General features: G+C 42.3%; 1 protein-coding gene across 3 annotated transcripts in view; it reads right to left on the reverse strand.

Moving 5' to 3' along the window:
- The window catches only part of CPSF7 (cleavage and polyadenylation specific factor 7), a 34,698-nt gene that overhangs the window by 3,868 nt on the left and 15,860 nt on the right, over window positions 1-14,970 (reverse strand). For all 3 annotated transcript variants that reach the window (XM_027768742.1, XM_027768741.1, XM_027768743.1), the window contains exons 5-8: window positions 13,106-13,520; window positions 12,523-12,641; window positions 6,853-7,021; window positions 6,043-6,210 (exon numbers count right to left, since the gene is read on the reverse strand). In XM_027768742.1, coding sequence (XP_027624543.1) covers window positions 6,048-6,210; window positions 6,853-7,021; window positions 12,523-12,641; window positions 13,106-13,520 — 866 coding nt within the window. In that variant the 3' untranslated portion in view covers window positions 6,043-6,047. The remainder of the gene's footprint in view (window positions 1-6,042; window positions 6,211-6,852; window positions 7,022-12,522; window positions 12,642-13,105; window positions 13,521-14,970) is intronic.

Consider the following 14,970-nt stretch of genomic DNA (forward strand, 5'->3'; position numbering starts at 1 on the left):
TCTTTCTCTCTTCCTCTCCTCTCTGATTTTTTGCTATAGAGTATGTGTGCCCATCTGGGAAGGGAGGGTCAGAGGAAAAAGAAAGCACCTTCCAGGAGGGATAGCCATGCTACAATTCCTTCTCCTTTATTCTCCTCTTGGGATTTTGGACACACACATACACGTGCCTGGTGTGTTTTTCAAACCACTGGGTTCAGGCCTCAAACTGTACAGTTAAGTCATGTGGGATCCAGCTGCCTCAACTACCCCACCACTGGTTGGCCCCACTCATCTTTTATAAGTGCATGTTTGAAGGACCAGCAGATGGCAAAAGAGTTATGTGCCAGACTCCCACGTAATTGACTGCAGTTCCGAGTTCTAGACCTGGTGGCTTAAAACTCACACTGGGCACGTGTGTTTGTGTACCCAAATCTTGAGAGAAGAGAATGAAAGAGAAGGGATTGCAGCGTGGCCATTCCCCCTAGGGGGTGATTTCTCGCTGTCTGTCTGTCTCTGTCTCTCCAAGGAGCACATGTGCTCTATAGCAAAAAAATCTCTTAAAAAAATGCATTTTTGCAGGCTTCATAAAATTTGTATGAGTTGTATGAGCTATGCGCCCCTCCCCCCCAAAAAAAACCCCACACAAACCCAACCCAGAAGACTTTCAAATGCTGCCTAGTCCTACACAATGAAATGGCATTATTTTAGACTGGATCTTCAGACTCTGTATGGCCTCTGCCTTGCTAGTGTTTCTAAACAGCTATATAGGCAAGTATGTGTTCCATTTTCTATACTACATTCTCAATTTTACATCATTAGGCTTCTTAGTCTTTAAAAGAGATAAAAACTGAACAAAAAGCTCAGTTTTCAATGGACTGGGAGGATAAGAATGACTGCATTTCAAGTGGGCTAATATCCTAAAATAACAACAAAACTGGGGGTTAAGAGATGGCATAGTGGTTAAGGGGCTGGACTCCCATGTTGCTGATCGTGATTTGAGCCTTGGATATGGTGGCTTGAAATTCATACTGGGTACATGTGCATATGTGCCCAAAATCCCAAGAGGAAAAGGGATTGCAGTGTGGCTATCTTCTCTGGGGGTGATTTCTCATGTTCTATCTTTCTCTGTCTCTCCGGTGAGTGCATGAGCTCTATAGTGAAAAAATCTCTAGCGACCAGCAGGTGGCACAGTAGTTAAGGCTCTGGACTACCACATGGGTGATTGCAGTCCAAGTCCTGGACTGGTGGCTTGAAACTCATGCTGGGCGTGTGTGCACCCAAAATCCCAAGAGGAGAATGGAGAAGGGCTTGCGGCATGGCCATCCCCTCTGGGGAGTGATTCTTGCTTTCTGTCTCTCTGACAAGCACATGTGCCCTATAGCAAAAATCTCTCACGGGACCAGCAGCTGGCATAATGGCTATGTCGCTAGACTACCATGTAGTCAACTGCGGTTCGAGACCCAGACCTGGTGGCTTAAACTCACACTGGGCACGTGTGCGTGCGTGCCCAAGATCCCGAGAGTAGTGGAGGAGAAGGGATTGTGGCATGGCCATCCTCCCTGTGGGGGTGATTTCTCGCTTTCTGTCTCTCTGTCTTTCTGGCGAGTGCACACACCCTATAGCAAAAACCTCTCCAAAAAACAAAGACATAGTCCAGAACTACGAAAGTCACAGATTACCTAGGAATATCCTCAAACTCCAAAGCATATACAAATATACACCAGAAGAGATTTGCAAACTCTCTACAAACAAGATGTAGAGGATAACTCAGGGGTCAAGATAAGCTCCAGCACCTAAAACTTAAAGATCTATGATAATATTTTGGTGGTAATGTTTGAATGCAGATGGAAATCAAAGATTCTTTCAGTGGGCCAATCAGTGGTCAGGCTTTAAGATGGGCCCTATTCTGAGCAAGGGTGGATGAAGAAGTTGCTGCTTTATCACTGTCTCTGGATAGAATACACCATTTAGAATTAAGGATGCCAATTCAGAGAATACAATTGTTTTCTAACTAAAAGGTTGTTGTATATAGAGCCTGCAAAATTAAGTTCTTCAAGATAAATGAAGCCTATGCACCACAGCCCCAACATGAAACCTCGTAAGCCACGACTTGGTAATTGCAAATTAAATTAAGAGTCCTTAGGAAGAGAACGTGAGAAATTGACATTTTGGGGGTTTCTTTTTTTTTTTTTTTAAAGAGATTTTTGCTATGGGGCACATGTACTCACTGGAGAAACAAAGACAGAGAGACAAAGTGATAAATCACTCCCCGGGGGGATGGCCATGCCACAATCCCTTCTCCATTCTCCTATCAGGATTTTGGGCAAGCATGCACATGCACCCTGCATAAGTTTCAAGCTGTCAGGTCTGGGACTCAAACCATGGTCGACTATATGGGAATCCAGTGATGTAACCATTATGCCATCTGCTGGTCCCAATATTTTTGGGGTTTCTTATTGGGATGACTAAGTAAAACAACAAAGCAGAAAACCTGCTCAGAGCTAATTTTCCTTATCTGGTTGTAGGCGTGGTACCGAATGACTTGTTTTCTGGGAATTGTCATGGGATTTTTAGAGTTACCCCCAAGAAATCATCCTCATAGTGGGAAAAATAGTATCATTTTGCAGGTGGAAGAAATGAGACAAACTGAGCTAAAGACTCAGGTTAAGATATTCATTCCCCAAGTGCTGTGGATCTTGGTGACAATTTGTCAAAAGGCTAGTAAAATGAACGTAGCCCCAGGGAGTATAATCGATGCTCTGCAGTTAACATCTGCCTGGTCAATCTTACCCTAGTCAGCGCCACAGGAAATATACCATGGCCTGCATTATGGGGAAGGGGTGGTGGTTTCAGACCCACAAGGAATACTAGGAACTGTGCCAGCTCCCAGAAAAGAAATGCTGCTATTGCTACAGAAGGGATGGAACTGGACCAAGACCTACTCTCCTGCCTACCTTCCAGTCTACTCTCTGAGACTGAACTACACCAAAGGTGTTTCTGCACTCCATCACACTACGGCCTCCTTTTTCGGAGGATATATGGGCACCTCTCAATATTCAACCTATTGCAAAATCTAGAAAGCAATGTCTAGAATCTAGTTTAACTGCTGATTAAAAAAATATTATTTAATTTTATTTATTAATATTATTTTAAAAAATTGTTATGGGGCATGCATGCCCACCAGAGAGACAGAGAGTGGGAAAGTGAGAAAGCAAGCCACCAACTCTGGAACTCGAACCATGGTTGGCCATGTGGGAGTCCAGTGCCTAAACAATTCTACCTGCCGGTCCCTAGTGCTGATTCTTTTAAAATTTGCTATAGGGCACATGTGTTTGTCTAAGAGATATGGTATGTGTGTGTATGTGAGAAGGGGGTAGTAAGGAACAACCCCCCCAGGGAGGATAGCCACACCACATTCTCCTTCATCTCATCAGATTTTGGACACATATGCACATGCACCTAGCATGTTTTTCAAGCCACTGGGTGAAGTACTTAAATTAGGCAATCAGCCATATAGGATCTGGCTTCCTTAACCAGCAAGCCACCTGGCTGGCCCTAACTGCTGATTGCTTAGATTTTAGTGTTGAGCACTCTAGACACTTTTGTGGAATAAATGGTTTATGAACAGAGAAGGGAGACAGATAAAAAATTTAAACTTTTAACTCCCCATTTATCTCTCTCTTATAGAAAAACACAGATACAATTCCTAGCTTTAAATCTGTTTTAAGTTAATGGCAGATAGTGCCAAACAACAAAATAGAAGACAGTAGTCAAAAATAGCCAGACTGCTCGTTTGTTTGTGAATAGGGTGTCATTAGGCAAAATCCTGCAGGATTTTCTAAGTGATTACAATCCAGCTATTGCTCATGAACCACAGGGATTCAGAGGTCTCTTTCCCCCCTTCCAGTTACTCATTTATCTACCCCAAAGATATCAGTTTCTTCTCCTCACTCACCATTACCAATCACACAGGCAGAACACAATAACATCTTTATAGTTGATTTAATATGAGACAGAAGAGTTGGAAGCCTGAGAGACTTCTAAGTCTACAACCACAAAGATGAGAAGAGACATAGAAGTCATCTGAGTCGTTCACTGTCTCCCCAGGAATCACAAATAGAGCATCCTGGTCAGTTTTCAATATCTCCACAGAAACAGTCAACAAGTGTTCTCTCATATTTGCATACTACAAATTATCTTTGCTAGACTTCTCTTGGGAGGGTTGAGACTGCTAAATTGGAGAGATGTAACAGATACAACCTAGAAATGCAGTCGTGCCCCCCACCCCGGCCAATATGGAGCTGGTCAGAATGAAAAGAGGAAAGCAGAGCTGAGAGATGCAGAGACTAAATCTACATAACAAGGCCAGAGTCCCCGGTTCCAGTCAATCTTACACTTTTCACTATATGAGTTCATAGTTTTTACCCCAAAGCTCCTGCTTTTTTAAAAAAAATCATCTCTTTCAATAAATTTTTCCAAAAGCAAAAATATTCTTCCACTGAAGTTAACTATCCTCCACATAATTTCTAAAGCTATTAATTTTTTTTTTTTTCCAAATCAGCTTTCCCCTAACTAAAATACTCTGATTTGCAAACTTTTTTTTTTTTTTAAACTTTATTTATTTAGGGACCAGCAACTGGTGTAACGGCTATGTCACTGGACTCCCATGTAGTTGACCAGGTTCAAGTCCCAGACCTGATGGCTTAAACTCATGCTGGGTGCATGTGCATGCGTGCCCAAGATCCCGAGAGGAGAATGGAAGAGAAAGGGATTGGGTCTTGCTTTCTGTCTCTGTCTCTCTCTGTCTTTCTGGCAAGCACACGTGCCCTACAGCAAAAACAAAAACAAAACTCTAAAAAAAAATAAAAAAATAAAAAGTTTATTTATTTAATTCTTCTTCTAAGGAAGGAAGGTTTGCACACAGGGAGGGAAAAGAGGTACCCCCAACAGGGTCTTCACACCTTACCAATGTTCAAAAATAGTTTTAAGAGATAGTCTTTTTTATTTTTTAATTCAAATGATAAACAGTTTACTATAGCTAAAGTAATTAATTAGGGAAAGGATTATCCTTTGAAAAATGATCATGGAATAACTGGAGAATAATATACAAAGAATAAAGTGAATCTCAGTTCTTACCTATTATCATATACCAAATACAACTTGAAATGTATCACAGACTAAAACATAAGAGAAAATAACAAAAGAAAGTCTCCATGACCTTGAATTAGGCAAAGATTACTTAGGACAACAGAAAGTGTAAACCTGAGAAAATTTGATAAATTGTACTACATCTAAACTAAAATCTTTTGGGTGAATTATACTGCATACAAATTACCTTTTCTAAGGTGTGTGTGCTCACCAGAGAGAGACGGAAAGTGAGAAATCACCCCCTGGGGGGATGGTCACACTGCAATCCCATCTCCTCCACTCTCCTCTCGGGATTTTAAGCACATGTCCTCGGCATGCAGGGTCCGGGACGGAACCGTGATCAGCCAATGTGGAAAACCAGCACCTTAACCACCATGCCACCTGCTGGCCCCAATTTTCACAATTTTTTTAACTTGTAAGTTTGGTGGGGTTAAAACATAATAATCATAATAACAATGGCTATTATTTATTGAATGCTTTGTATGGGACAGGCACTATGAGTGCTCTACATAGTATCTCACTGAATATTCAGCAAGTCACCCAAATAGTTGTTTTCATTATCTGCATAAGCGGATGAAACTGAGGATCACAAAGTTATAAGGCGTATTAGTGGAAAAGGTGGGATTCGAACTCTGGCATCTGACTGCAGACACCACGCTCTCGGCTATTACGCTTTGTTGTTGCTCAGATACCAGTCTAAGGCAGCGATGTAACAAGTAAAGCCAGCTAAATCTCAAGGGAGAGACTGCTACACACGAGGAAATTGGCTCCCCTGAACTTCCTGTTACGTAAGTCACGCCATATTCTGCTCCCAGACCCTACCCTGCCACTTTTATTTTAAGAGAGAGAAATCCTCACTATAAATAACCTCCCATAAAAGATCATCTGCCAGCCAAGAATGGCACTCCTTCCCACCTTTCTCAGTGGTGCCGGTCCCGCTCCCTATCCCGGTGTCTCTCGTGCTCCCGGTTCCTTTCTTGGAAATAATCATCATGCCGATCTTCATTGTGGAGCAGATCCCGGTGCCTCCTGCTGCTCTCCCTGGACCGGCTAGGTGACCTCTCCCGCGACCGATGTCTTTTCCTATAAAAAGATCCTTCAGGCTCACACACAGGGCCTCCCGCATTCTTTCCGAGAGCATGGTCTTTTAGTGTTTTCCAGTATTTATCTCAACTACTCTTCTACCACTCTATCACAGGCTCACTGTCTAGGGATGTTACTGGTGCTGAGGACTGATCTTTTTTTTGGAAAATGACAGTTACATCAACCAAGATCTTACTACTGTAGTACATTAGTACTACATGCTTGGCACAATGCTAAGAACTACACATGCATTGTCAAACCTAATCTTTACAACAAGTCTGTAAATACTTATTATCCCTTTCTTTAAATGAGAAAAAACAAAGCTTGAAAAGCTGACTAATATCCATATTCAAAGTGGTCATACTGATAGCACAGAACTAAGATTCAAATCCAAGCCTGTATGGCTCCAAATTCCATGTTTTTAACTATATCAGTCTTTCTTCCCCCCTAAATGAGCCCACTACCTCACTAATTCCAGTCATTTCAACACTTACTAATGGAAGTGCTAGACTTATTTCTTCCCCTTAAAGAAACGAGGGCTAGGTCCACTCTTTCTGCCAGGTCCTTGCCAGATACCCTGGGCTCCATTCCTCTTATCACCAACCCCTGGGTGGCAGGCTGCTGAAGCGATCATCCACTCACCTGGAAGAGCTCCCGCTGGCACCCACACTGTAGGACTTGGCTTCAATGCCATGAAGACAGTCCTTAAGAGAGGAGATGAGGACACGGCAACGCTCGTCATTGGCGACTCGGGACTGTTTGATAACTGCGATGGCTGTGAGTAGCGTCTCAATTGCGTCACTGTAATCCCCTGATAAAGAATGGATTAGAAAGGCCACAGATGAGCAGCAGCAATAAACTAATTGGACCAAAGGATCCCAGGAAGACACAAACCAAGAGTAACTAGCTGTCCCAAAGAACCACGGTGAAGAGGATGAGACAACTGCCGCAGGCCTAAAAGTGGAGGGCATCAATATTCCGGTTGTTTAGAACCTGACATATGTTGTCAGATATTGCTAGGGGCTGTATAAACTGGTACATCATGTCTAAGAGCTACCTTCAACATCTATTAAACTAAATAATGCTCATATTTTTCAATCCAGCAACTACTGAAAATGTTCTGTTTCTGTTTGCAAATACATATGCTACATAATGTTTGTGTCGGCATTGTCATATTACTTCCAACAGGGCGTGGCTATATAAATAAAGGAATGCTAGTTCTATAGAATGTTATTTAGTTGTTAAAAAGCATGAGGCAGGGGCCAGAAGGTAGCATAGTGATTAAGGCGCTGGACTCCCACATGACCCATCACAGTTTGAGTCCCAGGCTTGGAGGCTTGCTTTCTGAACTTTCCCTTTCTCTCTCTCTCTGGTCAAATTAAAAAATAATAGTAATAGGGGCCAGCAGATGGCACAGTGATTACGTTGCTGGACTCTCACATGGTCAACTATGGTTCAAGTCACAAACATCATGGCTTAAAACACACACTGGGCACATGTACGTTGTGTGCCCACAATCCTGAGAGGAGAATGGAGAAGGTATTGCAGTGTAGTCATCCCCGGCCTCCAGGGGGTGATTTCTCGTTTTCTAGCTCTCTCTCTCTCTGGTAAGTGCACATGCCCTATAGCAAAAGTCTCGGGGGGAGGGGGAAGCATGAAGTAAGCTGAATGTAAACAGAGAAATCCATGTGAAATGCTTAGCACAGTGCCAAGGACACAACGAGAGCTCAATAAATATTAAGTATCAGGACCAGCAGATGGCGTAATGGCTATGTTGCTGGACTCCCATGTAGACAACCGCAGTTCAAGTTCTGGACCTGGTGGCTTTAACTTACACAGGGTGCGTGTGCACGCATGTCCAAGATCCCAAGAGAAGAATAGAGAAGGGATTGTGGCATGGCCATCCCCCCTGGGGAGTGATTTCTCGCTTTCTGTCTCTCTCTCTGTCTCTCTCTCTGTCTTTCTGTCCAGCGCACGAACCCTATAGCAAAAACCTAAAAAAAAAAAAAAAAAAAAAAAAAATTAAGTATCATATGTTGATAAAATAGGTGTCCAGAATATAGTATTTAAAAAAAAAAAAAAAAGTTGCAAAACATATTCCATTAGGGGAACCAGCAGTTAGAGTAATGGCTATGTTGCTGGACTCCCCCGTAGGTGCCCGCCGTTGGACCCGGTGGCTTAAAACTCACGCCGGGTGCCTGTGCGTGTATGCCCAAGATCCTGAGAGGAGAATGGAGGAGAAGGGATTGCGGTGTGACCATCACCCCCTGGGGGGTGATTTCTCGCTTTCTGTCTCTCTGTCTCTGTCTGTCTGTCTGGTGAGTGCACGCGCCGCGCCCTATAGCGAAAACCTCTCAAAAGAAAAAACAAAACATATTCCATTCAGTAAACAATAAAAGTTATTTAAGTGTTGTAATATGCACTGAAAAAAACCTGGAGAAAAATACATTAAACTATAAAAAAATGGTCTTATTGGTGGTCCTTGTATAGAGGACTTTAATTTTTTAACATTGCATATTCCTATGAATTACTTTTTTAATTTTTAATTGACAGAGAACAGGAGTGAGCAAGTGAATGAGGACGACGGAGCAACCTTCAATGGGGTGTGGTCACACCATAATCCCTTATCCATATCCTCACCCTGTTGGGACCTGATTTTGTCACAGGGCGCATGTGTTCCCTAGAGAGGAAGAGAGGGAAAGTCAGAAATTACCCTTCAGGGGAATGGCCACATTTTAATCCCTACTCTTTTCAGGATTTTGAGCACACACATATGCATACCCCATGTTTTGTTTTGTTTTCTTTTTTTTTTAAAGGACAGTTTATTAAACAAAAGTTAAAGTATACTCCCAAAGTAGGAGCAGCCACAACACAAGAGAAAAGAGTGGCTTAAGGCCATACCCTGTTGTTTTCCAAGCTACTGGGTCTAGGACTTGAACCACAGAATCAGCCATGTGGGATCCATGCCACATGCTGGTCCATCACTGAGGCCAGAGCATGAACTCTGGTTAGTCATGTGGGATCCAGCTCTCTTAACCGCTTAATCTACAATCAGATGTGCATGTAAATATATGTAATTATGGATATGTAGTATATGTATACATAAAAAAAAAAGTGCTGCAATGAAGAACTAGACCTTTCTTTCTTTTTTTATTTTTAAGAGAGGTTTTTGCTATAGGGCACGTGCACTCACCAGAAAGACAGAGAGAGAGAGAGAGACAGAAATTGAGAAATCACCCCCTGGGGAAATGGCCACGCCGCAATCCCTTCTCCTCCATTCTCCTCTCAGGATCTTGGGCACACATGCCCAGCATGAGTTTAAGCCACCGGGTCTGGGACTCAAACTGTGGTCAGCTACATGGGAATTCAGTGACAGAGCCATTACGCTAACTGCTGGTCCCTTGCCCTTTCATTTTCTAAAATTTGAGCAATGACTGGCTCAGGGACAGTGGTTACAGGGTTAGGCAATGCTTCCTAAGCTAAATCAAGAGCAGTAAGGACAGTCATTGGGAAAGCCATGGTGTATTTTTCTATGCAAAAATGTGTCATGACTTTTTCAATGAGTCAATAATATAAGGAAAGCATTAAATCAGACAAGGGCCCAGTGAAAATAAGGACCAGCAGCTTCCTCAGTGCAAGATAACAAGGAAGAAAATAGACAATATGGAGGCCCAGGACATTAGGACATCAGCTCCACCCACACAGGGAATTTCTGCCCGTTTTGTAAGCACATTCAATAACTATTTGTGGTTCAAAGGACTGGAATGAGAACCACAAATAGGGAGATAACGATTAGTTATTGGGGCCAGCTGGTGGCATGGTAGTTGAGGTGGCTGGACGCCACATGGCTGACTCCATTGTTAAAATCTCAGACCCGGTGCCTTGCGGAACATGCTGGGCACATGTACGTGTGTACCCAGAATACTGAGAAGAGAATAGTGGAGATAGGACTTCCCCACTGGTGGGGAGGGGAGGTGATTTCTCACTTTTCTTCCTTCTCTCTCTCTCCTGTGACTGTAAATGCCAAAAAACTTAAACCAAAAATAAATAAATAAATAAAGGAATTGTGAGGGAAGAAAGAACAGCGATTACTTTTCTCATATTCTTTTATGTAATTGACATATTAACAATGAGTATTCAAAGGTACTTCAAAATGCTCACAAAAAAGTTGAATTAAAGTAAGTTTATTTTTACGCAAAAAGTTGTGAAATTCTTATCTTTTTCATAATATACACTGCCCATGAACTTTTTGAAGGTGCTTCCCTTCATATATTATTTCATTTACTTATTTATTTTTGGAAGAGGTTTTCGCTATAGGGCATGTGCGCTCACCAGAAAGACAGAGAGAAACAGAGAGACAGAAAGTGAGAAATCACCCCCCCAGGGAGGATGGCCACGCCGCAACCCCTTCTCCTACATTTTCCTCTCAAGATCTTGGGGGCACACACACACGCGCGCCCAGCGTGAGTTTAAGCCACTGGGTCTGGGACTCGAACCGGCAGCGACACAGCCATTATGCTAACTGCTGGTCCCCATATATTATTATTATTTTGAAATTTGCTAGCATGTGCACTCACAGAAAGAGATGGGGTGGTGGTGGTGAGAAACCAAGTTGCCACATCCAGAACTCAACTACAACTGGCCATGTAAGAGTCTAATTCCTTAATCACCATGCCACCTGCTGGCTCCCATATATTATTTTTTAATTTAAAGATTTATGCCTGGTCAGCTTTATGGAATAATGGTTGAGGCCTGTGTGTAGGAAACTGGATCCTACATGGTTAACTATAGTTCAAATCCTGGCCCCAGTAACTTGAAAAATACACCAGGAGCATATATATATGTATATATATGTATATACATACATATGCATACACCCCCCCCCAAATCCTGATGCGATGAAGAGATGGAGGAAAGAGATTGCAGTGTGAACACACCCTACCACAGTGCTTTTCTACCCAGCCCCCACCTTCCGGCAAGCACATGCGCCCTCTGGCAATTAAAAAAAAAAAAGTAAAGATTCATTCTAATGTCAGTGCAAGTTTTCCAGTGGGGGTAAAAAAACCTGAAAATAACAAAATACACTTTCTATCTTTAACTACTTTGTGGATTCAAGTTCTATGCCAAAGAAAACAAACTATGAAACACAGATGATGATCTGAGCTAAAGTATCTTTGGTGATCTGATAGTCTATAGACATTTATATTCACGTGGAAAACTCACAGGAAGCAAGCCAATATGATTAATATCATTATGTGAAACATGAACAGAACCTTATAAACTGCTATATTCTCTTATCTTAGGAATCAAAGATTTTTTTCTTTTTTATATTTGCCAGAAGGTGAATATACTTGCCGAGAGACAGAAAGACAAAGCACTTCTCATGGGGAACAGTTACACTGCAATCCTTTTCCATCTTTCCTTCTTTCAGGATTTTGGGCATAATACGTCAAGCATGTTTTTCAAGCTGCTGGTTCCATAACTCGAGTCTCAGTGTCAGCCATGTAAGATCCAGCTACCTAAATCGCCAGGTCACTAGCTAGATTTCAGAATCTGGGCTTCATAATCATGGCTGCTAGTTTTGCCCACTTAACAGTGAGAACAAGGCAAAAAATAGCTTGTAAGAGCATAATATGTCTTGACTCCTACCAGATTTGCCTCTTTCTACAGCAGGACAGACTGCATGGAGAACACAAGCTCTACCTAGACTCCCAAATGTAATCAGATTCCCCAACAAACCATCATCTAGTTGAGGCATTCCAATACTTAGGGCACCGGCACTAGATCCACTACACAGTACATCTAAAGATCTACCAATGAGATCAAGATTTCTACAAGGCATGACTTCTACTCTATAAAATACCACAATGAGATGGTGTATTATTTATATTCTTGGCACTAAGTTGTTTTTCATGGGGATAGGTCTAGACACAGGCTTAATAATTATCACTGGAGCTTCCCAAAAACTAAAAAATCAGGTCACAAACTATTCTTCAAAGTGTTCTACCCTTTTTTTTTTTAAAAGTTAATTTTGTTTATTAGTATTATTTTAATTTGGTATAGGGCACGTGTGCTCACTAGATAAAAAAAAGAGAGTGATAAATTGAGCTGCTAGGTCTAGGACTCGAACCACCGTTGGCCATGTGGGAGTCCAGCGCCTTAACCAGTACACCACCTGATGGCCCCCAAAGTGTGTTCTCTTCATAGCCAATAGTGCTCTAACTTTATCTTGAACCCTTGCCAATGGTTAATACCAAAACAAAGGCAAAATTAAAGGTAAGCAGAAGATAGCAAAGGTAAGGGTGAAATTACCTGCACTAGCTCCAGATACAGCTTTGGAAATGGCACTGCTGGAAATAGCTCTGTTTCGCTTCATGATCTCTTCAAATTCAGCCTCACTTGCTGTAGAGGGCGGAGGGCCCGAATCTCGGCTGTGCAAAGATAAAACCATTCCTGACTGCTGACACCCCTTATTATACTACTCTGTAGTACTAAGTATTTAATTATAGTTTACTATATATTGTAAATGTTCTCAGCATGTTCATGTGTTCTATGTGTTCATCCTCTCTTCAAAGACAGGATTTATGTCATATACACACTTTCTTAATTTTGGCATGACCCAATAGGGCTAGGCGTTTTATAGCATTTGTAGCAACCACTTAGGACAATTTAAGCCCCTTAAAAGGATGTATAAAGGACATGGTTTAGATCAGGTGGTTAAGATGCAAATGAAACACCAAATAAATACTATCAGATAGTAAACTATTTCCAAGGACTCAACATTACGACAATAGAGTTTCCACAAGGGTTCAATGTGTACTTCTTCAGGGAGAAAAAAATGCTTAACTACTCTTCTATACCTAGCTCAAATCTAAAAGAACAAAACAATCCTTACCTGCCATGGTGGTTATAGGGTGCAGAGGCCTTCATGTAAGTATCTGGTGGAGGCCCCACTGTAGCATTTGGTGGGGGGAAGAAGGCTGGATTGAGGTGAAGGGCAGGTGGGATGGCCCCAGGGGGAGGTACAGTCAGATGAGGAGGTAATCGAGGAGGAGGGGGCATGAGATGCTGGTAGTGGATGCCAGGAGGAGGAGGAGGGACCCCAAAGCTTGAGGAGAGAGGTGGTGGGGGTGGAATTGGGGATGGGGGCAGACCCATCAGGGGAAGGGCTGATGGAGGGCGATTGAAGTAGGGCAGCACACTGGGGGGCTTATCCACACGAGCGGATGAGGGAACAAGGTTCTCAGAGGGTGTGGCCCGTCCATCAGCAGAATCACTAGAATCTCGGGAATGGGCACGTGGAGGTATTCCTATGAATCAAAACAGAACTAATGTCACTGCCCGAGTTTACACATACCTACAGGACCAACTTAGATATCCTTCATCAAGAGTTATCTGACACCATTATCAAGAAAAGTGACTGACGTAGCTGAGAAACATGATAAAATCATCTGCCTCTTCTGTCTTCTGAGAAAGGTTAGAAGCAACTCAGTTAAAACATAAACCCAGAATGCAATCATCATTCTAAATCCCCCATGTCAAAGAACATTCTTCATCTAGAACTCACAAAATGTTTTTTTTTTTGCAATATCTCTAATTTATCTTTATATTTGTTTTCTATTTTTAAATGCAGAAAAATGCTAATAACCCATGAGAGAACGACCATTTCGCATTATGGTCACTAATGCTCAGCTGGATTCTGGCAGACTTGAAATCCCACATCTCCCAAAGTGCTAAGGGCCTTACACTAGTACAAGATAACCTTTGCTATTCTGTGCACAATGTGCTTTGCCACACCACTTTGGCCAGGGAATCTGGGAGAAGAAGGAAGGGGAGAGGGTGGTTGGCACTTCCTCTAGCTACATATAAAAACTAATTATCAAGGTGGGGAAGAGATAAGGAGTAGAAGATTAGAAGTTGAGAGGTAAAGAAACAATGGGAGATAAGCCAAGGAAAGATCAGTCCACAATGAGCAGATGGCACACAGCTGCCAGTAGGGACTCTTAGCAAAAGCTTAATATCAAACGTTCTGTGGAACTACTACATTTTAATGGCTTAAATCCTCCCTTCAGGGCAGCCTACCTAGAACCTTACTACAGCATTCTAGGATGGTGCTATGTGTCACAGGGGCTCCGAACATGTGTTTATAACTGAAAGCATGGCTTCTGACATTTCAAGTCATTTGATTAAACTCTCCCAGTCTCTCCAGTTTAACTGTGTAAGCCCAGTTAATGTGGAATTCAGCATATTCACACGGCCTTTGGAGTCTTGGAGGTTGAAAGATGCTGTTAGCAGCAAGTCAGAGGGAAAGCAATGTGCTCCTTATACTGAAACTTGTCAATCCTAACTGCTGAGGAAAGCTGAAGGTGGACTCAATTATGCTGGCAACCTCCATTCCTCTACTACAATATATTGCCACCATTAGCAACAGCACTGTCCTTGTTCTTCGCGTCTCAAGTGCATGGCAACTTGCTCCCAGGGTTTTCTCAAACTGAAGAAAGAGGTATTAGACAACTGTAATCCTTTGACAGTTCACTACCTTCCCAGCTATTTGTTCCCACACCTGCAAGAGTTCTGTTTTGTATCTATGGCTACAAGTCCCAAGAGAAGCAATCATTTTTAAGCAGAGGAAATCTACCAGCTTTACTGAGTTAACAGCCCAATTCCATCAACATAACAGAGCAGAAAAACAACACTCAGTCACCACCCTCTTTTCAGCAGAGAAAGAAACAGGAGTAAAAGCTGGGTAGAAGCAGGAAT

The sequence above is a fragment of the Tupaia chinensis genome, unplaced genomic scaffold (assembly GCF_000334495.1).
Source record: "Tupaia chinensis unplaced genomic scaffold, TupChi_1.0 Scaffold147351_1, whole genome shotgun sequence".
Taxonomy (NCBI): Eukaryota; Metazoa; Chordata; class Mammalia; order Scandentia; family Tupaiidae; genus Tupaia; species Tupaia belangeri.